The sequence below is a fragment of the Sparus aurata genome, chromosome 10, assembly GCF_900880675.1.
Source record: "Sparus aurata chromosome 10, fSpaAur1.1, whole genome shotgun sequence".
Classification (NCBI taxonomy): domain Eukaryota; kingdom Metazoa; phylum Chordata; class Actinopteri; order Spariformes; family Sparidae; genus Sparus; species Sparus aurata.
The window spans coordinates 30,933,119-30,958,831 of record NC_044196.1 but is presented as its reverse complement, the minus strand read 5'-3'; the positions used below and the strand labels follow the sequence as shown (position 1 = coordinate 30,958,831).

The 25,713-nt window shown below is 43.8% G+C and overlaps 2 protein-coding genes across 5 annotated transcripts in view; one reads left to right on the top strand and one right to left on the bottom strand.

Moving 5' to 3' along the window:
- Window positions 1-12,997: 12,997 nt before the first annotated feature.
- On the top strand, window positions 12,998-15,103 carry LOC115589735 (fatty acid-binding protein, intestinal). Its single transcript, XM_030430852.1, has 4 exons — window positions 12,998-13,171; window positions 13,526-13,698; window positions 13,799-13,906; window positions 14,046-15,103. The coding sequence occupies exons 1-4, from the start codon at window positions 13,105-13,107 to the stop codon at window positions 14,094-14,096; spliced, it is 399 nt and encodes a 132-aa protein (XP_030286712.1). The 5' UTR covers window positions 12,998-13,104; the 3' UTR covers window positions 14,097-15,103.
- Window positions 15,104-19,530: 4,427 nt separating this feature from the next.
- rbpms (RNA binding protein, mRNA processing factor) overlaps window positions 19,531-25,713 on the bottom strand; it is a 36,841-nt gene continuing 30,658 nt past the window's right edge. For all 4 annotated transcript variants that reach the window (XM_030430850.1, XM_030430848.1, XM_030430849.1 and 1 more), the window contains 2 exons: window positions 22,425-22,544; window positions 19,531-21,884 (listed from right to left, as the gene is read on the bottom strand). In XM_030430850.1, the coding sequence (XP_030286710.1) occupies window positions 22,508-22,544 (37 nt within the window). In that variant the 3' untranslated portion in view covers window positions 19,531-21,884; window positions 22,425-22,507. The remainder of the gene's footprint in view (window positions 21,885-22,424; window positions 22,545-25,713) is intronic.

Below are 25,713 nucleotides of genomic sequence, written 5' to 3'. Positions count from 1 at the left end.
ACACAGTGCCGCAGTGCTCCAAACCTGCTGCTACTAGCTAAATACAGCTACAGTTAAAGCAGTTAGCGGTTACTTCGGCTACATGCTGCCCACTATTTGTTTGGCCACTTCGTACATACTGCACCTTTAAAATGAATTAGTTGGGTTTTTCACGTACGTCATTTTACGTTTTAGAAAAAACGAGCCTGGAAGTTTAAAAATTCCAACATATTATCATGTTCTGGGACTTTTAGGAATCTTGTGAAAGGAAATGTTGCTACTGAGTCGGGAGCGCTCGCCCAGAATGGACTCTACTGAATCCATCACTATATCAGCGCTGATACGTGTGGCGAGAAGACGCTGCAATGATAATTCCAACGTGCGTTCTTTGCACAGAAAATCAGATATTCGTCGAACGCTGAAGTGAGGAACTGAGACGTACCACGTTCATGATCTCATTGTGAAACTCCAGAGGTTTAGGATTAATCTGCCTCATGCAATCAGATTTTGCCACGCACAAGAATGTTTATTGAACGGGCTGCAGTGAGGTGTAGGACTCAGAATGCAGCACATTCCCCAGTTGAAGCGGTGTAGAGGCCCGTCAATACAGGCGCTTGATAACCGCAATAAAGCGATGCTAATCTCGGTCAAACATCGCTCCACATTTAATCCTGATTAGAGTTTCCTCCTCAAACTGCAGCCACGTATCAAGTATTCTGTTCACTTAAGTTCAGTGTAATATTTCTTTATACATTTGGCAGCAGGCGTCCGTGTCCTCAGTGGCCTCAATCATCTTTGGAATAAATTCTGCTGAACACTGATGAACAGTAATTGCCATCCATCTCAATATGTGCAATGTCATGACTTGGCTGTGAGTGTACAAAATGCGTTTTTTTTTTTTTCGTTTTTTTTTCTTTTGGAGTTTGCAGGCGACACACGCTCAAGAGATTCCAATCTCATGAATAATGCAGAGCCGCGCGAGAGAGTAATGACGGCGGATGAAACTTTGTGCGAGTAATTGTGTAAGTAGACTCATCAGCATTAGGAGTGTGTGTGTGTGTGTGTGTGTGTGTGAGGAGTAAATCTCATCACTTTCCACATCAAAATGCGGCAAAATTATGCCGCTGCACGACGAGAATAGCAACAAGCAAATCACTCGCTACCACTTCTTCCTTTTTCCTTTTTTTTTTCCCCAAGCAACAATTGACTCATGCCAGTCTGTCAGCCATTGTGAGCGGATCTGGAAACGTGAGAAAAAGTCGCTCCGCGTTTTTTATCCGTGGGCGAGTTTTAATTCACATCCTCAGCTCCCAGCATGCCTGTGTTCCTTCCACCTGACTGTGCTCTTTGGTCGGCCCTCTGCGCCTAAGTGACCGTATATTACGCTGGCATGGGCATCCATTCAGGGGCTCCATTTTCTAGGTGATTGACTCTGAAAAACTTTCCGCCGTAATCCCCGAATGTTTCCCCTGTGTTTAAGGGAGGGTCGGCATTGTTTGAGACCCTGGGAGTCCTGCCCGGTTGTGTGTCTGTCATGCTGGGATTAAGAGTGGTGGGTGGAGCCGGATTCTAACAGGTGGAGAGATACCTCAGGAGCGGGACGGACCAGATCTGCAGAGCCGGGCCAGCCTCCTGTCAGTCGTTCAAACCGGGGACGCACAGTGCCGTCAGAGAATTCACATATTTGCTCAGCTAGTCCAACAAGAAATAAATGTGTGATTATTAGCGCAATGTTTAATAAGGTTTACATTAGCAAACAAGGAGGAGCAGGAGTCTGGAGCGATGCTTGCAGCTCTGATAGGGCTAACAGTAGCATGCTAACAATCAATGCCAGTGTTCATATGCTGATGTTAACGTAACTCAGTGTCTTGGTGTTGCCAGTTGAAAAGTCAGGAGGTCGCCAAAGTCGTCAGGATTCATCCTCTGGGAACAACGAAACAAGCATTTGCGCTGCTTTTGTATATCGTAAACTGTCTCTTTAAAATCGGCGCTAGTCAAAGCGGATCAGACAGCGAGAGGAAATGTACAGACCATTACTCACCCTTGCTTTCTGTTCTGTCAACAAGCCGATGGTGACGGATGAATTCTACATTTTTCCCCAACAAAACAGGCCAATTTGTCTCCATCCACCTTCCATCAGCGTCTAGGTTCATCTCCGGGATCAGAAACTGGTCCGCTCGACGAGTCGGGCCTGTGCAGCTCGCAATGGAACATTATGTTTATCTTGTTTTTTTAATTTTTTTGTGGCAGTCAGTGCAATAAAAGACAGTCAAATGGTTGAATCACACTCATAAAGGCGTTATTTGGCATGGAGTAAGGATAAGGTACGTTTTTATTAATCTGAAATACTCAGAAATAGCACAGAGAGATTGCTGCCGCGGTAAATAAAGGATTTTCAACGCAGCGTCTCTGACACATCCAGAGGAGCTCATCCCTTCCACGAGCTCCCTCCCCGTCTTCGTCTTGGAAGACATGAGCAATGCCATGAGCAATGGCAGCGGTTCCCTTCATGCTTCAATGCGATTGGCCGCAGATAAGGACCACCACCCACATTAGCACGCAGGTAATTATTTGGATTTCAGCAGGCAGGTGGTGATGGAGGCAGGAGTGCCCGTGATCAGAATCCAGAGTATCTCCAGATAAACATCAGGGGCTCCGAGACACTCCGACACCAGCCCTCGCAACGCTCACCGGGAGCCCACATACAGTATCTCTCCCCAGATATGCAGTCATTAAGCACCGCATGTCGGAAAGAAGGGAAAAAAAAAGTGGGGTTGGTGTAAGCCAAGGGGCTGGTGTAAATGCTGTTCTACTGTTAAGGCTTGTTGTACTTGTTGTACCAGCATAGGAGTAAAGTGGTTTCTGACAAATGGGACCAACAGCGTCGACGGAAGTAAAGTGCAAAATTTAGACAACCATGATGGAAAATGTTTCAAAATGGGAACTTAATCACACGTGTCTTGAAGTTGCAGAGTGACATTGATGATTTGGTAAATTAACAATACAATTTTTTTATCAACTAATTCATCAGTGAGCCGCAGAGAGATGATTTCCCCACCCGTTAGCAGCCTATATGCTAAGCTAACCGTATGCCGGTTGCAGCCCCATATTAGAATCTCCTAATCAAATTGATGACAACAATAGCGCATATTTCCCCAAAAAGTCAAACTGCCTTAAAGGGATATTCCGGTGTAAATTTAATCCATGGTCTAACACACCGTGAAACTGCTTTAGACTCCCTCTTGAGAGATAAAGTTAGCAGACCGCTAATTTACGGAGTTTTATCAACCTCAGAAACGACCGCACGACAACAATACACTGCAGTAAATGGATCCAAATATAAACCGCCACCAAAAAGCCACAAATAATGCTCAGAACAGCACCAAACTTCAGCAACAGTACAAATAGGGTCTCAGCACATAGTCCGGGGCAATGTTTCACGGTGATTTAGACCATTAAATTTACACCGGAATATCCCTTTAAGCTGATTTTGTGGTGGAGTTAGCTGGTGGTTAGCAAAGAATTGCGACAAGCAAAACTAGTGTTCATTCTCTGTCATATGATCTGACACTGGGTGAATAAATGTAATGTAAGTCCACTCCTGAGCTAATACAGATAATATTAGCTCATAGCGCTTAGCTATCAGCTGCAAAATGCTCTACGATGTCTAATTACTTAGCCTAGATGCTAATTTTGTCTTTCTGCTGTTCAGCACAGTTGTTGTCGGTAGTTTCATTTACAAAACCAGACTAAAGGAATCTTTGCATGTTGCACAAACCTGTAATTTTTTTTAAAACATGCATATTTATTTATTCATATTTAAAATTATTTTTTACACCATAAATTTACTCATATCTGCAGAAAAATAGAGGCTACAGAACCACTCTGATTGTTTTTTCCCGCACGTTAATTAAACTTCAGGCCGGTTTGTGTTGCGTCTGGCCTCTTGAAGATTTGAAAGAAGTGTTGCTGTGACTTGTTGGCAGATGTACTTACGTGACGAATCCATCTCCACCCTAATCATCCCATCTCCTCCCTCGCTCTCTCTCTGGCTGTTGCTGCCTTTGTATGGAGGTTTCAAGTCATCGCAGATAAGGTGCGTTTTCACACTGTTAATCAGATTGTCCTGACGATCTGCTCCCCCTGCGACATGCATAGTTTGGCATGGTGCTTTCCGATGAGACATTCGCCTCAGATCTAATCCCACTAGAGCTCTCCACTCCACTGGACTGATGGGAGGTGGCGGGCAGATGTGGATGAGTTACTGTGGAAAGATAATGACTGGATGATGCAATGTCGGATAGAAGGAGCAGAGGTCAGGAGAGCTCGCTGACGAACTGTCGACAGGAAAACTTCCCCGTCGTTCGTACAAAGCTGTGTGGCAACATTATAACCTGGCAGATGATTTACATTTAAACTTGATTAATCCAGAGAAAGTTTGCTTGTGCTTGCTTTTTTTTTTTTTTTCCTCCAGCTCAGCCTGCTTCATATTCATGCATTTAAGCGAAGTTAAGGAATCAGCGCTTTGCTCAAACACCAACACATCCTCAAACCCGACTCAAGACTGAATACGCCGACTGCTATTGACGCCTAAAATGTCAAAAGTGAGTGTAAGGGAGAGGACGGGCTGCATACCAAACACTCTTTACATCGCTGTTTGTGCGGTTTAGGCAACAGAACTGCTTAAAAGCATGTTTTCATTCACCATCCATCCACCCCAACCTCCACCATCTGTGCACTTTCTCCCTCCGACTTCCTCCTTTGCTCCCGTCATAATTACTACAACCACCGGAGGTCGCCACCTTACATTAAATCTACGTATCTGCTTGCACAGACGACGTCGAATGCTGTTTTTCCCGGCCGTCACTGGACTCCAAGGAGCTACGTCGCCCCACTGCAAACACAGCAGATCTCTGACACCATTGACTGAAGATTAATCAAGTTAAGTTTTGAAACAATAATGAGAACAAAATCTAGTACAATACAGGAGAACAGTTTTGTCTTCGTGGCGACAAAAAGGATAGCTTCAATTACCCAGGGACGTATGAGAATGGCTCCGTCAGGGCGCCAGTCCTCCATCTTGCCTGCAGTCATTAATTGGATCTAATCAACACCGCAGGGAAAAGTTACTGTCAAGACTAATTAGCCAAAATGGAGCTTCTGTAATGGGAAACAAATGAACAACAACAGTTAACTGTAGCAGCCCGCGCCATGCTTTATGACTCATTCGGTCTCAGTGGGAGAGATTTTTTGGAGCAGCACCGCTCAGAATTACATTAGCACTTGATTTCTGTTTCGAGGGAACGTCTGATTATTGGGCACACTATAAAAACGATATTGAACGGGCGCGTCTGCGAAGTGTTTTTTCGAGGCTTGTCGTAGAAAAAGAAAAAAAATATTTATTTGCTGAATTCCTCCCGCGAGCGCGCGCCTCTCCGCCAGGTTGCCTATTGTGAGGCGTTCCCCTCCAACCCCAGGCCTCAGAGGTCATGAGAAATGTTGACTTAATCCTTTCGTCATCCTCGCACTACTTCTGAGAGTCAGGGCAAGGGAGCAGAAAAAGGAACCTTTGTTTCTCCCACAGCGGCGCGAACAAAAGGGGGCTGGGGTTGGGAGAAGCGTACACACACACCACCTGCAATTAACAGCTTAGAGTTCGTCCTCTCAGCACAAAAAACCCCTCAGCGAGCGAGGAGCGCAGAGGAAACGTCAAGATTAGGTGGGAAGTACTGCGAGGGCATTAGAGGAACTTGTGAGAATGAAGACATTTGTCACAGAGTATTACTTACAGGATGCTGGAGGACAGTCACCTTATACCGTGGAAGAGTAATTGTGGAGGGTTTGATAACTAGTGGCTATTGATGACAATTAAGCACTTTAACGACTTGGGTCGGAGGTTTGCACCGCGGTCACACACATCGCGAACAGGCCTCCGTTTGTCCGCACATATGTCGGATCTGGCAGTTAATACTGCGGACATCTGCCGTGGGAGAGAAGGTGTTAAGTTGTCACGAGAAGCCCAGGAAACACCGAAGTCATTCACTATACAGTAAAACGTCTGACGCAGGGCTGCGAGCCGGAAAGTCGTCTCCGCTGGAACATTTTTCCGTCGTCTGAACTTTACTCAAAATGCCAACTTCATTAAAAGAAAATTGGGTCAAATGCGCCGAGTGCAAATTAAAATCAGCAAAGGGAGAGGAGATGATTGTAATTAACATCTCTTCAATCAAGCTGGAGTGTGGGAATTACAGCTCCGTGTTTTACATTTATCGCTCGACTCCGAGGACTTTCTCAGGTGGCACAACGTCGCTTCTTCTGTTTTAAAGGGGCCAGACGCACGCGCGGACCTTCTGGGACGAGCTCAAACTTTTTAATCAGCATCGTGACAGTCTCGTGCTTATAATTAAATGCGAACGTACTAAAAAAGAGAAAAAAATCACACCTGAACGACGCGATGCACGGTGGAGATACATACATTTAAAGGAACGAACATGGAAATCGGCGAGTTTGCAGTGTACACAAATATCACTACAGCATATATAAATAATGTGCTAGTACTTAAATAAATATATGGAAAGCTGCAATAATTGGCGTATTGTGCAGTGTGGGTGTGGAGTGTGGTGGATACGCTGCACAGACAGGACATCTCATAACTTGCTAACGGATTGTTAACTAAGACTAAGTGATTATTATCTGATTTCAGCTGCAGATGGAGATGCTCGTAAAAGAGATTTCAATCTCACTTCCTCAGAAAATAAAGGTTATAGCAATAAGCAAAGCTACATGGTACGATAACCATCAATTTCCATGCCACGGTGTCGTGCTGCAATCCTCTTATTAATCCGCGTACATATGGCACAGATTCGCTTTCAGCTTCCGTCTGAGCATCTGAAGCAGTTTTCCTCTCAGGTTTTGGATTGCGGGGGTGATTTATAGGCACGCTGCCGCCTCCGCACTCAGACCCGGAGATTCTCTCAGCTTCATTACCGGAGATAATTACGAAACTCCACCACTGCATCTTATATGATAAGGTCAGCTGGTCTCCAACTGTGAGACGTAATAACCACTGGTGTTGGGAAATGGCTGCATTATATCTAACTCTGGTCCGTAGTGAGCTTATTGATAGTTAGAGGAGACTTCTATAACACATACAGCACATGCATTTTTTGGGTGATCCACTGCCTTCCACTCGTGGACCACCATCAGCCCAAAAGTGCGCGCAGTCAAGCACCAGAATTTGATTCATATTCCCATAAAGACTGTTTTTATTGCACTATATTTTACATGCAAAAAACCCTCAAAAGAGCAACAGCTGTATCTAGTAAGTGTTGTGGTGTAACGCTGTTATTCAATTCTGTGAGTACATGCGCGTAGGTCAGGGTTGTTTCGGGGGTCTGCTCGGGGAGGGGGGGGCGCTGCGTGGCGCCTGGTCCCGGATCATTTATAAACCCACACCCGAGCCATGCTGGTAGCCCCCCGGAGCAGCCGAGCTCCTGTGGTGGGTGGCAGCGGCGGTCCCTGCTGAGGCTGTAGGATGCAGACGAAGCCAGGCGTGTAATCCCTCTCTCAGAGCTGGAACGCACTGCTGAGGCGGGAAAATAAATACGGAGGGGTGACTGAGGGGAGATGCTATTACCCAGATTGTTTTCATATGAGTTCACGACGCTCAGAAGAAGGTTTTTTTTTTAAGTAGAAGGGAAAGAGCGCGGTCACTTTGCTCTCAAACATTCAAACATGGGTGCAGATCCCGGGGGGGACGGGGGGGGGGGACATGACCCCATGAATTGCCCCCCCCCGAATAAAAATACCCTAAATTATTCAAAATTGAGCAAATGTATTTTCAGACTTCACATTCTAGATTCACGTCTCAAAAGAAAAGATTGAAATGGTGGAACAAACAATGTTTGACAAATATATTTCTGACTCCACATTCCATCTCTTCAGATTTTGATATTCATCCGTATAAATTAATCATGCATAAAGTCGTCCCATACACTGGGAGAAAAGGAAGATGGTGAGAAGAATTGGGGATCTGGGAGGGCTGGAGGGGGGGCGAAAGATAAGAACATGAGTAGTCTGAGACCCTTAAAATTAGGATTTACTAATATAACAGTTAAGTAAGCAGTGATACGCGCTGTTGGCTGTTTAGGACAAATAAACAAGAGAGGTAAGCACAATAAATGATTCCCTGTTCAGTACTTTTTGAATGATTTGGCGAGCCTCTACAAAGTTGTGATTTATGATGGCATGGTGTGGAGTTGCATACGGACAAAAAAAAAACAGTTTCGTGTCCCCCCCCAATCCTGACATCAGATCTGCACCCCTGCATTCAAACTATGCAGATTCTTTCAAAAGCCAGAGCTCTCTACCAAAATGGCCTCGCACGTTTTCCTTCACTTGGCGGCATAAATCATCACATTTACACACGCAGGACTGTACGCTTCCACTCCATGTGAGGAGGCGAATTAACACCGCTCACATTCTGCCTGTTCGCAGAAGTGCTTTAGGTCACTCTTTCCTAATTTGGATCAATTATCCCATTTCCCCCCCCATCTCTCTGAAACAGTGTTTCTCATTCAGCATAATGCAGCGGCTGTTTGTCACCGCTGTGTCGTGCTCTCGCCTCTTCGCCATCCGCGCACGCACACTCTCGTCAGGGTGACTGAATGCTCGCTTTCTCCACTATCTGAGGCTCATTTGAAATTCAAATATTGCCTCATTGCCGAGCCTCAATAATATTGACTTTCACCAACTCTCCAGAGGCACCGGGGATATATTCAGGACAGGATTGTGTTTCTTTTTTGTTTTTTGTTTTTCCTACGGTATGTCTCGCAGCATCTGGGGCTTTTCTGGACTGCATCAGATGCTGAAGGGGGGGCAGAAAGTTATGTCTGGCTTACAGGAAGTGGAAATCTTTATGAAAACGCAGCCAAACCTGATAGAAATCTAAGATGCTGCTTTTTGAAATTGGCTCAGTTGTTCAGGACGGTTTGTTAAACATAAATTTAGTCCCCAAACTCCTTTAAAGTGAAGCGTGGACATTAGCATCTCCAGCAGTGTGCCAACAAGGAAGTGAGGCGCACGCTGCAGCTGCGTCTGGTGTCCACTAGATGGAGCGCTACATCACTGAGGAGGGCTGCAGTGATGGTACATGGGTCACCTGCACTACCACTTGAGCTATGAGAGCTCTGTTATTGGCACTCTTGATTATTTTGCCAATGATTGTCTATTATAATGTGTTGTTTAATTGTTTGCAGCGATATGAATCTTTATGTCACAAACTTCTGTGAACCGCTCAGAGTTCAGTGACCTCTGATTGAACCGTGATGTCAGCCCGGGCGTGGTTGTACTCATTTCGAATGTTTGTTTTCCAAACTTCGTAAGTCATAAATGTTCAATTTTAAAGATAAACGCTTTTCTTTTCTTTTTTTTCTTTTTTTTTTTTTGCAGATCAGCTAATTGACTTATCAATTAACTGACGAGCTAGTTCATGGCTGAAGCAGTACAAATGTGTGGAATATCTCTATCAGCAGAAAGTCGTGGAGAGAAACTCATATTTCCTCACAACATTTACTTCACGACAGTTTGGAATATTCTTGTACTTAACTGAACTCCTTTATTTACCCCTTCACATTTATTTGGTACATTTTGTGACTCCTTAATTTACAAATTCAGATTAACATTCAAAAGAATGTATAATATAAGAGTTATAATTAGCTCCACCTCTACCAGCTGCAACATCGTATATCAATGATTAAACTCCAGTCATTTTCTGATATTGGTACTTTTACCTTACTGAAATGTTGAATATTTGTCCTGTAATGGAGTATTTCTGTACTCTGTTACTGCTGCTTTTTCTGCAGTAAATGACCTGTGTCCTTCTTTCCCCCTCTGTCAGCACCTGACCTTTTATTGTCTCGGCGTGTGAACGCAATTACAACAGAGTTTACATCGACTGTGTGTGATGCAGCTTCTTGTTCCCTCCAATTCGACGGCGCCCTGTTCATCAAGGTGACACAACACAAAAAAAGCATACAGTGATAATAACCAGTTAATGCAGCAGGTGTACATGAGGTCCGTTTCACATGCGTAAATGCAGATGTGTAACGCTAAAGTGCCAGATGTGGTGTTAACATTAATAAGTGTAATTAAGACCTCGGGGACACAGCAGTGTGGAGGGCAGATCAATCGACTAATTATATGTTTGAAAGCAGCCTCATTAGTGAGATTATATAGAGTTACATCAGAGTTTGACGTTTGAAGTGTAGCATCGGCCCCAGAGACGCACAGAGGGAATCTCCACAGGCTGCCACATCATCATAAACAACGGTGGTGGGCGGACACGCCGTGGCTTTCTTCTGTTGATAGAAGCAGGTTTATAAAAACGCTAATTACATCTGTCTCAATCCCATAATGCTGCAGGCTATAGTGCACCAGGTTGTACCAGGCGAGCCCAGCCAAGAGGCAAAGTGCACGCTCGTCTTTATTGACAGCTGTAAAGAGGGATTACAGAATGAAGACACCACTATCATCAGATATCAACACACAAGGCTATCATTACTTTGTAATGACTATTAAATTGTAAAAACATCCCGTTGGTGTTACGTAACTGCGGGAAAGACACAGATACGTGTTTACAGTGTGAGACAAAGTGTGAGCTGTTTGAACTTAATCTTCTAAATATATATATAAAAGTATCTGTACTTGTACTCAAGTGTACGCATAATATTATCAGTTAAAGATTCCTTCCACGCATTTATGAAGGCATAGCTAAAAATAATCTTAAGTGTGTTTGAAGAAAAGTTTAATTATCATGGTAGAATTCATAAAACAGCACCTGTGTACATAATACGTGCAAGTATTTTTTTATTTTAACAGTTGGATACTGACCAGATTTTGTGTTTTCAGTCTATATAACACATGAAAAATATGAAAAATGGGTTAGAGCTTTCTGTCTTAGGTCACCCAGTGTGTAAGCACATGCTCCGATTGGCCACCGTCAACATTTGATGTTAAATTCTGGCTGCAAAGGGTGTTAACGAAACAAATGAGTTGTTGTTTTTTCAGTTTTATCATTAGACAGGTGCTAATACTAATTCTTTACTCTTCACACGGACCGGATGATGCAGGTAGGACTGAAGTATCTCCAGATTCTCAACGAACACTGAGAAAAAAAAAAACCTTCCGTCAAATTTAAAGTTGAGACTTGCAAAAAAAGAGATCACAGCAAATATTTATTTTTCTATTTCACTGTTCAGAGAGAGTTCATTAATGAGATAAAGTGAGCCCAGGACTTGGCTTTCCCCCGTGGAATCCATCCTCCAACCATCCTTTATAAACGGCAGCACCCGTCTTTCCCTGCAGCCTGTGAAGAACATGCACATTGTAGCAGTGGTGAGCTTACTGTCGCTGCAACATGACTCATACGATCATTGTATCGTTTACCTGTCTCGCTCCCAATTAGCTCCTCTGCTAATGCTGTTCTGTTAAATGGAAGTGGAGTCTTGTGGTGACTGAGTGTGAACAATGTATCCAGTATTCTCTCAGTTGTCCATAATCCAACAGTCGGGCTCTGAGTTCACAGCTCTTCCCCTTCAAGAATGCAGCTACAGTGGCCCCGTTGTCCGAGGACACCGGCTGAATGACAACTACTTCGCTACTTTAAAGGACAATACCACTGTTCTTCTACGAGCTGTATCGCATTTTATTACGAGTCCGCGGCGCAAGCCAACAATTTGCGAACAATGCTACTGTTTTTCCATGTGTCATCCATGTGTCTTCCATTCAGGCATTTACGTATCAAATGAAAAGCTACAAAGTTGAGCTTAAGGTCAAGAATGAGCCCTCGAGTCTGGAGGAGTTTTGAGAAAAGCACTCTCATTCAGTCTCTTGCCAAGAGTTAGACGAGAAGATTGACACCACACTCTTGTGTCTTTACTGTAAATGGATGAATAAATAAAAGGCAAAAGCCATCAGCCAGTTAGCTTAGCTTAGCATAAAATACATGAGACGTGCGGAACAGATAGCTTAGCTCTATTAAAAGGTGTCGAAATACACCAGTGAGCATCTCTAAAGGTCACTTGTTGCTATAAATTCTGTGAAAATATGGGAAAACACAAGATGATACACTGAAGAGGAAGCTTTCATGCTAACAGATACAAATCCATGAGAAATGTGCAATCTTTTTCCTCCGATGAAGGCCATGTGACTTGGTTGAAAGCTCCAGAAAAGCTTTGTCAGACGACCTTGGGTTGGGATTTTTTGTAGGCAAGACATTAACAAATAATTCAGTGTGTTCAAACTCCTATAGATTAATGCCTGAAGCGCTTACAGATCTTCTGACAGCTTCATGGGGGTAAAAAAAAATCAGCTTATAACCTTTCAAAAGGACAATTTAACTTCGATTTAAAGGAATAAGAACAGGTTAAGCTTTTATACCCGGAAAGACATGAATGACATCGACTGGCTGCTGGAATTGAAAAGATCCTACATCAACCAAACCCCATCAAAACAAATATATATTATATATGTTAAAGTTCACACAGTTGATGCTACTGCTTCGGCCTGTTAACTCTGGACAAATGGAAAGTTTCCAGTCTTGCCGTTTGTTTCTGCCGGGCCACTACTCTTTGTAAGGACGCCAGCTCAAGTTGTCACTGTCAAATAGTCCTTTAGAGCTGGTTTTCATGCCAGGCACAAACAGGGTGACAGAGAAAAGATTGAGGAGGCAGAGAGGGGCTCAGCTGAGTGACTGCCATGGCCCATGGACAGCCATACAAACAGCCCACCCCCCCCACTCACTGCTGCAGAACAATGCGACAGTGTCTAACTGTGCCAGATTCGCCAAGAGAAGTTGCCCTGTGGTTATTTATGAGTGTATCCTCGAGGTCGCGCGGCAATCGCCCTACATTTGACACACTCTTTAAATGGCCACATCAGCAGACAGATAATCAGTGAGATAAAGAAGAGGAGCATCCGTGCCAGCTCGGGGAGGGTGGGGTGGTGGAGGGGGTTCATAGGGTGAAGGGAGGGGTGTATATAAACGGAGGCCGGCGGGCATTCACAATCCCACGGTCTACTAGCACTCTCATCACCAGCTGCCTTCAACCCACAGAGCCTGCAGCCATGGCGTTCAACGGAACCTGGAAGGTCGACCGCAGCGAAAACTACGACAAGTTCATGGAGCAGATGGGTGAGTGTGGATCACACTGATCCTGCCGAGCCTCAGCACTATTCCTTGCGCCGTGTCCGGGCCCTGTGATCTAGTTTATGAGGGCAAAGTTGTGCAACAGTTTGTTTCCATGCACCGTGACATTGCTGTGTGAGTCTCACACCGTGCAGCGAGCTGATGATAAGTTTGAGGTGTTTATGGTGCTCCCTGTAGTAATAATAGCAGCAGCTAATTTAAGATCTTTTCGGTGGTCACAGTCTAATACTTGGAAGGTTAAAGATAAATTGCCGCCTTTCAACTAATAACCTTCGCGTCAACCCGTCACGGCAGCAGTCCAAGCTACATGTTTCTGTTCTTTTCTGGCCGACAATTAAGGCATCAACGTCATGAAGCGCAAGCTGGCGGAGCACGACAACCTGAAGATCACCATCGAGCAGACCGGGGACAAGTTTCACATCAAGGAGTCGAGCACATTCCGCACCAAAGACATCGACTTCACCCTGGGCGTCCAGTTCGACTACAGCCTGGCCGACGGCACCGAAGTCTCGGTGAGTGCCCTTTAATTACAAAGTGACAATCAAGCGCAAACTGCCAATTAAATGGACGTACAAGAGCTTCCATCGCTCATCACTGCACATTTCCACCCAGGGTGCGTGGGAGATGGAGGGTGACATGCTGAAAGGCAAATTCACCCGGAAAGACAACAGCAAGCTCCTGACCACCACCAGAACTCTGGTGGGAGGAGAGCTCGTACAGGTCAGTCGGTCCACACGCATTTCAGCAGTAATATGCGATATTCTGAACCTCTCTGAAACATAACACACTCTCTTTCTCTCTCTCTCTCTCTCTCGCTCTTTCTCTCTCTTTCTCTCTCTCTCTCTCTCTTCCCTCGCAGACTTACAACTATGAGGGAGTGGACGCTAAAAGAATTTTCAAGAAGCAGTAATCTGAAGTCCGAAGATCATATTTTATTTTTTTATAGACAACACAATATATAGATTTGTGGTTTGCTTTTTTTTCGTTTTGTTTTTTTCTAACAATACGTCGAGCGTATTCTCACGGGATTCTGCTTCGTATACCTCGAAAATGGTGATGTTCATGATCAATGTTAACATGTCAGGACACGTCAGACAGTCAGCATGTCGGTCTAATGAGCCTTATAAAGAGAATCAGAAAAGAACCTGGCGGTGGTACCGAGCCATGCAGATCGTTTGGGTTTCCTTTGCCCCTGATTCTGAGATTTAAAGGTGCAACATGTAGAAATGTTTTCTTTTGAACATGTTTAAAAAAATGAACAAAAAATAAAAAACGGAATGTGACTTTTGATGTTTTGTCAAAGAGGTCTATGAAGTTAGCATGCTAGTTAGCCCCCAGAATGCAATGGTGCCGTCAGCTAATAGGGCCGCTAGCTGCACTACAATCTCAGCTAACTCGCTGACAGTTACAAGCAGTTTGGCGGTAACTTTGGAGACATGCTGCCATGAATCTGACCAGTTCTTACATATTGCACCTTTAAAATGTAATTTGATAGATTCAGAACTACTCAGAATAACACTCAGAACAAGCTGTCAGCAGTTTTCAGAGGGACTAGTCCATCGTTATGTCAACGTTCTGATGAATATGTGCTACTGTCCAATTTCTTAAATGTAGCCGGAGACAATTCTTCACTTTTGGGCCAAAAAATACCAAAAGATGTCAGCAGGATTTGTCACAATTAGACTTAAGTGCTGTTTTGTTGTAATTTAGGCACATTTACCTTTAAAGGATCAACTCCAGCTAAACTAAACGTGACTGTTAATTACCTCAAATCCCTCTCTGGACTTCATCATCCATCCCAAACAACATGAAATATATCAGGTGTTGTCTTGAAACATTTGGGAAACAAGTCAGTTTGCACTGATGGTTCCGATATATTTTGTAGTCTGTCACAATAAAGCACATTTCTGTGTGTCACTTGAGTCCTGTGTCGTTCCTAACACATGACAGTCCAATGTGCACTGTCGGATAAATGAAGGATTTCAACTTGCAGTTCATGTTTCCTTCGGGGCAGCCAAGTCGATATCAAGGCAGATAAAACCCGATCGATATCAGGTCATCGCGATCAGGCTCAAAGATCACGCCTCGGTGATAACAACTCTCTGAGCACCGTAAGTTCTCAGCGACCGTCTTGGTTCTGGGGGAAATGTCACATGATGACAGCAGAGTCTTGTGCTGTCATGCGCCGGCCTTTGGGTGCCGTCCTCAGCAGGCCGTGTGATTTTCCATCACCAGATGGAGCTGTTGGAGTTCTGTGGGTGAGACAGTCATTCAGTGCAGAGCAGCAAAGACATGAGGAGGATGTGCACCGAGCCTCTCCGACCACACGGGGGCGATCTGGGCCAACTTTTTAACTTCAGAGCTGCACTGACAGATTAAGATCAGATCTAGATCTATATGTACATTATCTATTGTATGGAAGCCCATGTCAGCCATTACGAGGGAGAAGTAGATGTAAAATAAATATGTTTCATTCGTTCTTTCCTTTCCTGCTCCCGTACAATAAGCTCACTGTGTGTAGAGGCAAAGGACATCGACATCTCTAAGTTAATTATTTAATTACCTCATAATAAACATGATTAAAGCTCATCTTTTCTTAATAGTAGATACACTTTTCTTGTCATCATAAGAAGCCAACGTCGAGGGATATGGAGTTAATTTAACATGACAGAAAGACTTCATAGATACCATTTTACAGAAATGATAAATGTTTAGTTATTCAGGGACAAAGTCAATAAACATCAGCTTTAACTTCACAACTGCTTAATAAATGTTTCATTAAGCATCGTAGTATCGTTAACAGTGACATGGTTATTAAACACAGTGTGTCCACAAATGAACTAGTTATTAATGATTGATATACAAAAGTGGATGTAGAGAATCATTCCTGCAGACGTTCTCTGACTCTGTAGAAATCTAAGACCCAAAATATTTTCTAATATCAATATTACCAACCAGAGAACATTTCACTGTTCGCCGGTTGGCCCATTTCAAAGCCAACGGTTCATTAAGACAGCAGCATGCTGTTATGATCACATCATCACAATATGATCCCAGTATGAGGTGATCGATGCCAATGTTGAATCTCAGCCTGAGCCTCCTGCTCACATACATGCCAAATGAACACGAGCCATGCTAAATTTAAAAATTCACCAGAAAAATCTCCTCCGAGCACAATTCATGACTAATAAACAGCAGAGGTGCAAGCGTCCACACAGACACCCGTCCAGCCTGAGATGATGTCTGGCATCGATCGATGGCACCCCCCGCTGAGCCCTGAGTGGCACCCTCTTTCATGGGGGTATAAACCCGTTGCTCGCAGGGGTAATCTGACCGAGGCAGGGGCTGCTTTGAACACAGGTTTGCCCCTGAACCCACCACGGGAGGAGAGGTCCTCCGAGACCCCTCAGATGCTGCGAGCCTGCAGATGTGCTGGGTGGGCCGACTGTGTGTGGATCTGCGGCCCCGTTTTCAAATTACTCGTACTGTCAAATAGCTTAATAATCAGTATAGCCAACACAAAGAGAATATATCTATATATCTGAATGCTGAACACTGTCATGTACTGTACATCATCTCTGTAATGTATTTATACAACCACTGGGTGGCGCTGTGGAGCTCCTTATTTTCTCAGAGAAAGGGCCTGGGCTCCTTCTATGATGTCATCCTCAGCCAAGTTATCATATGACACACGCCCTGTTTGCACAGACAGACAACACACACCTACATAATTATCGGATCTGCGCTCAGAATTATTAAAATAATATCGCCCTGCACTTATCTGGAATCAAAGAGCAGACTGGAGCGACACGGAGGCGGCGATGAAACAGGAAAGTAGTGGGGAGAGTTAGCCTTTCGCTGTTTTGATTGCTGTGAGACCGAGGGAGCGATGGGGCCCACCCAGGGGAGATGGGAGCCGTGGATGAGGAGGAGGAAAAACAGTGAGAGGTGGACGGAGAAAAGACTGAGAGTGAGGACAGTGCAGAGGGAAAACAGTCCTCGCCCTCCTCTCGCCCCCCCTGCTGTGAAATCAAATTCTCTGACTCACTCTGGAGTCGTCAGCGTATCTGGAAGAGTAACGATCACAAAAGACAGCAGCGGCGCGGCGGGGAGTGTCGGAGGCTTTTGGTTGGGCAATCTTTCTGAGAAGACACAGCCGCCTTTTTTTTTTTTCTTTTTTTTTTTTTTGGCCAATCACTGTTTGGACAGTGACTGTGCAGACCCGACCAGAGACACACGCAGGCTGCTGAGTAATGAGTCACCAGTTTAGTCAGGGCCGAAAGCTCTATCTGAGGTTCATGCCGCTGTACTTGCTCGGGGTGTAATTTGGAAGCGTTGTTGTGGTTAAAAGTACAGACGGCGGCTAATCGCACGCTTCCCGGGTCGTTCCCTCGTTGGGCGACTTTAAAAACGAACAACAGTCAGGCAGCGTCTGTAACAGCGGCGTGTCTTAGCATACCTCGGTTGCCTATTAGAGTGAGCAGTGGTCAATGTTTTACTGCTGGGGCAACAAAAATAAACAGAGGCCCTGACGTCCGAGTCAATCCCAAGCGGAGAACTGATTCTTACTTTCGACGTAGTTTCGAAAAACACGAACACATTTCAACTCGGACCTCGGTCCTCCGTGCTGCAGCTGGACGAGGACTGAGGAGTGAAACAGGACAGGAACACCTCTTTAATGGACTCGTCAAAGGGAGTAACACCATTACAAAGTGTTGCCAGTTGGGCGTCTGCGTGCATGCGCCCAGATGATTATGTCCCGTCGCCCCCGTGTAGGCACACCGAAGCCTGACTCGGCTCTGACACCCAGCGTGTGACGCCCCTCCAGGCTCGGACCAGCCGGTGTCATGTGAGAAGCTGCTGCGTGCCACCTGGTGTGACCGAGCAGACAGCAGAGAGTGGAGACAGCCGAGAGTGAAACTAAATTGGCTGTGGCCTCTGTCTCAGGAGTAGCCAGCCCCTGGGTTAGGTGGGCTATTCTTACAGAGGGCAGGGAGAGGTCTGCAGCTCCCCTGCTACACAAACCACTTTATAGGATCCCACATCATGTTTTGATGGCCTCCTGGGAGCGTGGGGGAGGTGTTATCCAGTGACAAGTGCGAGAGAGGAGGAGGAAATTGAGCTTCGCGCAGTCGGCTTTCTTTGTGGGTAAGAGGCGACTTCCAAGCGCTGTCGAGTCGTCAGAATCTGGTGATTCTCTTCGAACGTGGAGGCCCGAAACTGAAAATAAGTCTTTTTGCTTTCCCCGAGCAACATTTCTCATTCTCCTCACCTCATTTCCAATTCTTCTTATGTTTATATGATAATGAGATGCATATGCGTATGTGTGTGTGTGAATGTACTGTACGAGGATTATCTGTGTGCGTGGAACATTAGCCGAGCATTCGAGGACAGTGCACGAGGGAACATACCATGAGGGGCCTTCACCCCGACAAGACCAGCAAACTAATGACACTGTGCTGCACACACAAAGTTCATCAACCAGATATATGGCAGTAGTTGCGTTATAGCAGGCATTGTTAGCATTTCCTTGGATACTAAAATGCTAGATATTGCTTTTCATTGTGTTTTTACCAGGCAAGGACATGCTAACAATGTTAACTGATTAATGCTTATCTTCATTACTTTGCTGTTACTTCCTCCTGGTAAAGGACCTCAGGTGAGTTTTGTGTCACCCTCAACATTTTGGTGTGGTTTTTAATAGAGCCTTTGTCAAAATTAAGCTAAAAAAGTATTAGTGGAATTAGCTAGATCACTTTTTTCAGTGTTAGCTTGCTGGCTACACGTGTTATCCGGTGATGTTGGCAGTGCACAATACTGGTGCCTTCAAGTTCACCAGCCGTGACGTGTTTTGTCGAATGTTTTTCAGGAACTTCGGAGGGCACGGAAAAATTCATTTGGTGGATGATAAGTCAAAATTCAAGACACACAGCTCAGACATAATATTTAAACCTGGAAGTGAATCGCACTGGATTCAATTAAAAAGTTATGTTAGCTAGGAATGCTAACGTTAGCTACTGGGTTATCTAACATGTTGTTTTACGTTGCCAGATTTTCACTATCCATCATCTTTTCAAGTGTTGGAATAACAATTTGTCAGATTCATATGTGACTTGCAACAAGGATCACAAGCAGCATAACATAACCTCAGCATTTGAGCTTAACACCCTGATCGTATTGTCAGAGAAAAATAAACCAGTCAGTCAGTTATGTTTTTGGCTTGTGTGAGATGTTTTTCATTTCTGGGGCTCCGTAAGTCGAAAAACGTGAATTTAAAGCATGTTTCATGAAGGACAAGCACAATAATACTCAGACAAAAGACAAAAATCAAGCGTGACAGCAGGGATGACGTCAATCTTTAATGGCAGATGGCCTGAAATGTCTTCATTTAACATTTTCATAAAAACTTCTCATTTTGATCACTTTTTTTTTTTTTTTTTTTGGCTTCAAACAAACAAACAAACCTCTGCAATTCACTGAAATACAGTTTCTCCTTACAGCGGCTAAAGTACATAAATATCAACAGTACTGAATGCATTAGGAAAAAGAAATAAGGAACACACACACACACGCGCACACACACACACACATGCCATGAACATGCACAGAACACACAGGTACGCACATGGTATACCGAAAGGAATATGTCTCATTGACAGAAAGGAGGGATCATCATATTAATTTCCAGGAACTTCTGTACCGTACTGCTGGCAACACACAAAAAGATCCATTCGTTCAAAGAGCGTCATGTTTTTCTCTGGAATTCACAGTGAATTATGTAGTTAAAACAGTATTCATATATCAGGTACAAACACAGGCAGAAGCTCTAGAAAATTTACCAAATGAATATACAATTAAAACTTACAATAATACTTACAATGAATTATATGATGGGCATCTTCTATGAACCTTAAAAACATAACACCCATAAAAACACACGCACACACACACCTTATAAATACTTGTTCTATTAAATTTGGTGCCACACTTGGCTTAAAAAATGTCTGTAAAAGCAAAAACTGCTTCAGAAAATCAGTTGATATTATGTGCATATTATTATTATTATTCATTACAAACACTGACTATAGGATTCAACCACTGCAATATGATTGTACACACCTGGGCTAAACGTTACAGAGGAGGTTGTTTTTCTTACAGCGTCTCCGTTGATTGTCACATCACTGTGAAATGTGACTTCGCCTCATCAGATAAAAAGTACAAGAATCACGGCTTGTTTTGTTTTTTTGTGAGGACGCGACATGAATGAGAATTTTGGCGTCAAAATGTCACAGAAACATGATCAATCGATGATATGTCAAACAGCAAAGACGTTATTGCAGGCCCAGAATACACAAGATTACAAAAGATTGTTTCTTTTTTTTTTTTTTCCACACTCCAATCATTACTATGTAAATTCAAAAATTTACAAAAGCAGGTTGAATCACGCTGGCTCCCTAAAAATAGACAAAAGAGACAAATTGCTTAAAGTGAATGTCCTCTCAGATGCAGAGTGGCTCTTTGGAGTGACACCAAAGGAGACATGCAGCAAAAATAACGTCATACTTCATAAGAAATCAGATTGTGGACTACAAAGCAGTCAAAAATGGAATAATTCCACTAGCCTAGATAGCTCTCCAGTGTAATAAAAAAAAAATGCCTTTGGTCTTTTGTTTCTCTATACTGTGCTGCTGTCCTCCTGCTACACAATGAAGGAGCAGATTCCTTATTATAGCTGGGCTCAGTTTGCTGTGTTTTTCAGTCTCCGGGGGTCAGTCCACCTTCACCGGTGATGGCTTATTCCTGTCAATGCCACTTTCAACACATCTGATTACCTCAAACTGCAAAAAATTACGAGCTGGATCAGGTGTGTTTCGTCTCACTCACATTGACTGCTTAGCTGAACCAAAGCACATCGGGACACGGGACTAAAACGTCGGCTTCGTCGGGTGAAGACGGCACACAAAAGACGCGAGCAAACTTAAATATGCACAGTATGTAGAAAAGACATGAGCGGACCGACAACGGGACTGCTTTGGTATAGCAGGGGCGACGCGCCATTTTATAACGGCACCAAACAGGAGGGGACGAAAGAAAAACGAAATTAAAGTTCCTCACACACTTTAGCACAACATGAACCAATCAAACATCGTCTTGATTACAAAAATACTTTTTGTATTTCTTTAAAATATCTAAAAATGTACAGCATTGTTTTTTTTTTCGTCTTTTTTTTTGCAAAGTCATGCTTCAACATGTATTTAATAATCATAATAACATTAATATGAATGATATACAGAATAGTAATAATTATAGTCATATAATAACGTTACCCGGCGGCGCTTTAGCCACACGTCCAGGGCGTCTGGCCGTGCAAAGATCCTGCATAAAGTTGTGTCTGCGCTCCATTGGCTGTGCTGTCTTTACACTTGCATATACAGAATGCACTGCAAGAGACCTGATAGCGTTAAACAGGCGATGCAGTCAACGGGTGAACAAAGGGTGTGTGAGCGCCTTTGTCGTGCATGCCCGGTACCTTTCATGGAGGTGTCGGAGGATGTGTAGCCAAAGCGCTGCCGGTAGATCTCGAGTATGTAACAGTATAAAAAAAGAGTTGGAGGGACTTTGGGGAGGGCGGGTGGTGCTCGATGTGTGATGGAGGCTGGGGTCTAGTATGTCCTGAGGCCCACGAGGCTGCTGCTGCCTGAGAGAGAGAAAAAGGGAGGGAATAAATAAATATATAAGGGTGAGGTTGCCATGTTCGCCGCACACGAACCTTGCACACTAATGAAAACACAGGGGATCGTTTGGGACTGTTGCACGACACCAAACAAGATCGCACAACCATCAAAAATCACACACACACACAAAGGGTGGATATGACAATAATATGTTTCTTGTTTTCTCCGCAATGTCTCGTCACTTGTTGTGATGCCAAGACCACACACACCCTGAGATTCTGGTTTGTTTCCACAACAGCTACAGTCGAGCAGAAGCCGAACACACACAGGTGAAAGTCGACGCGCTTGTCACTGCGGCTTGACGCTGCCGTGTTCATTGCAGCAGACGTCTTCGCCCGGCGCAATACCTCGGCTTTCACAGCTTGTTTCATAAATCCACACTCTCACAATCAGACACTGTGCCAGAAGGGAGAGCCGCGTCGCCTTGGTGGCGAGGTGAGATTTACACCTTTTGTCCTCGCCTGCTGGGATCAATGGTTGTGAAGTCCGAGCTGTAAACTCACCGACGGTACGCTGCTCCGAGAGCCGCAGACAGGTCAGTCCTCCTGGTTCCTAATTGGACACGAGAGGCAATCAGCAACGCCCGTCACAGCCGGCCACGGCCACCATCACACATCAGGAACCTGAGGACACAAAGGAGATTAGAGTTTTACGTAAGGGAACGAGCTGTTTCCTGTTGGGGCTGTTTTATGTGCTAATGGCCACAGTTTGCTGTTCTGTTATACTGGATTGTGCACGTTGCATCTGTTCACTCTAGATTTATTTGTTTTTAAGGGTTAAATATTTCAAAAGAAAGAAATACATGACAATTTTTCAAGCTTTTGCCAAATCCTTCAAGCTCAAGAACTGTATACAAACCAGAAGGACGCTCATGATTTAAAGCTCCTTCATTACAAAGTAGAGCTGTATATAGAGCTGAGTTGAGTTTAACTTTAAAGGGATACTCCACAGATGTTGTATTGTACTTCTGTATAGCTCATGTACTCCAGTCTGATGCCAATACTGTTATTTTTAACAACATTCAATATCGATATAATGCCTGATATTCTTAGAGTAGAAAAGAGAAGAAACTGCAAAAATGGAAGGAGCAGAGGGTGCAATATCATTTTTTTTCATTCACTTCCCACAATACAAGTGGATCTGTCGTTAGATGCTCTGTCTGGTTAACACCCACACCTTTCAAACTTCAAAACAGCAGTTTCTGTGAGCATGTGTTGTCTCCTAGCCCACGCCGACATGACTCAAAGAGATGTCTCTAAAGTTATTTTCTCAGACTCAACAAAGCTCCGCAGAAGACATTATACAAATGCTTTGTGCAGCACACCCACCTGACGAGAGACTAAACTGATGATGACGTGAAAAATCAACTGACTGCACCTTTAAAAAAAGACTGCGTTGTCGTCTCTCGCCGCGAGCTCAAAGTCCAGCTGTGACATACAGGATGTCAGCTGACAATAGCCTTTAAAACTTCTGCTTGACAACCATATCTCCCATGATCCCTATCTCCACCCCCACGCCACCACCAGCAGACCGAAGAGAAAGGTCAGCCCTCGGACCCCCTCACCCAACCCCAGATGTATCACCAAAAATAGACATCTCTTGGAGACCGTGGTAACTTGGGTTCGGAGGAGGGTAGAAACCCTTTGGAACAATAAACAATTAGCAAACCAAACATGACCTTAAGAGAAAGGAAGAGAGAGAGAGAGAGAGACTGTTGCAGGCAAAGAATGGAGAAGGATTGGGAACTCTTTCCTGTTCTGAGAACTGCGTTTTTTGTTTTTGTTTTTTAGGAGGAACACGGCTCGCCTAGCTAATGCCCTGTTGCGCGTTCAATCAAGGATGAGGGAATCGATGCGTTATACAGCCGCTTGGCTAACCTAACGCGACGCATACTTCCAGACCACCCTATTTGTTCTGGCTGAGACACCAAGGTTAAACATTGGGTTGATCATTGAACATGTCTGTGTGGATTAGGAACGGGTTTAGTGATTTGCGGGCTTAATGTGCTACAACCAATAACTCGGCCCAGGCGCATAATGTGAGATAGGTAAACAAGTAGTGTTTGAGAATGTGGGAGGTGACTCGATTTCTCATCAATGTGTGCACTGTTTCCTTTTTTTCCCTGTTCGGCGAGGCTTCGTGGAGCAAACGTTCCTCTCTGTGTCGTCAGTGATCATCTCGAGAAAGAAGAGAAATTTACACTTGACATTTGACGGCGCTGCGCTTCAGCTCTCTACCATCAACGGTCCATATTAAATATCGTCGTTATCTACAAATCACTATGACTTTACATCACACCCCGCCATTCTTTCAACATTGCTGCCGTATTTTAGAGAGATATTCTTCTTCCATTGTACGTGTCAATCGATTTCCAGTCAGTTCTGTGTGATATGAAAATCGATTTGCAGACTCTTGAGTCGTGTAATCTGTCACAGTGAACACAAGATTTTGCACAGAAATTCACTTTTCTTCCTGCTCCATCCAGTTTTTTACAATCAAAGATCTAAGTGGTATCAAATGTCTTCATTAATGGTTAATTACATGGATCAGTTATAAGCCATTAAGGACAAACTGAGGATTTTAAGGTCGTCTCTCTTCTCTATTTGGTGATAACACTGTTACAAATTGTGGTATTAAAAGATTATCATTCATAAATGCCAAATCAGTTGCTGATAAATGCCTTTTTGTCCAGATACATATGGCACGGTAAGGAGACATATGGTACAATCAATCAATATTTTTGTCACAACCTTGCATTAAGTTCAGATTTATGAAGGATTAAATGTACAATTAAGAAGTTAGCATTTATAAACCTTTATCAAGTGTGCTACCAAATATTAAGGTCATCTTTTAAAAAAAATGTATGTTGAATAACTCAGATTAAGAGCCAAGACGATTAGTTGATTAATCAATAAGTTGACTTAAGAAAATTAAGAAAAGACACTATGAAAAGAAGAAACTAAGAAGTAAAATATGTATGCTATATAAAACATGTAACTCAGTGTAATTGGGTATTGGAAAATTGTAAAGGTATCTTGCACTGTTCTCTCACATTTTATACAACAAACAATTAATATAAAATAAAATACCATAGTCATGTTTATCATGTCATAATAAATATTGAAAGCGTTTTAAATATTGTGATTTTTTAGAAAAGATTGGCTCTCAAAGCGAACCTCAAACACTCAGTATCAGTTGTTACATTAGGAGGCACTGAAGCTGCCCAAATCAAATCATGCTGCACTTCAACTGCGTTGCCATGCAGTGATAAAAGCAAACGGATAAAACTGAACGCAGACTCGTTCATGGTGATGGATCACACGACAAACATGTCTTCAAATGGCTTTTCGTGTCAGAAGGAAAGGAATGAATGTATGTAGAAAGAATACTTTTAAAAATGCACAACTGTATGACCCATATTCAAACAGTTAGTGAGATTTTATACATCTGGAGCTAAACCTTGCAAGCACAGCCCTGTGGTCCTTCAAGATTTCTACCTGTGCAGCATGGCCATGAAAAAGAACCCCGTCTGAAGCCCCTTTAATCCAGAGAAAAGCCTTTAGGCCCTGGCTGTGTTTCTCACATACCAGCAATAGCTGCTGGAGCTGGGTGGTGATGAACACAGCTGCTGACATGTATCCAGCTCCTGAGACCCGGTGCAGGGACGAGGCCACAGTGGAGCTTTACTGTACGCCTGTGTGTGTGTGTGTGTGTGTGTGTGTGTGTGTGTGTGTGTAATCCATCAGTAGGGGGTGAACGAATAAAGTCCAACTTCCTTATTAGAAGGGGCCC

Bases quoted from the DNA above. Each gene is read 5' to 3' on its own strand.
- LOC115589735 (XM_030430852.1), top strand. From the start codon at position 13,105: ATGGCGTTCAACGGAACCTGGAAGGTCGACCGCAGCGAAAACTACGAC. The intron at 13,172-13,525 runs GTGAGTGTGGAT...CCGACAATTAAG, and splicing joins CAAGTTCATGGAGCAGATGG to GCATCAACGTCATGAAGCGC. The intron at 13,907-14,045 runs GTCAGTCGGTCC...CTTCCCTCGCAG, and splicing joins TGGGAGGAGAGCTCGTACAG to ACTTACAACTATGAGGGAGT.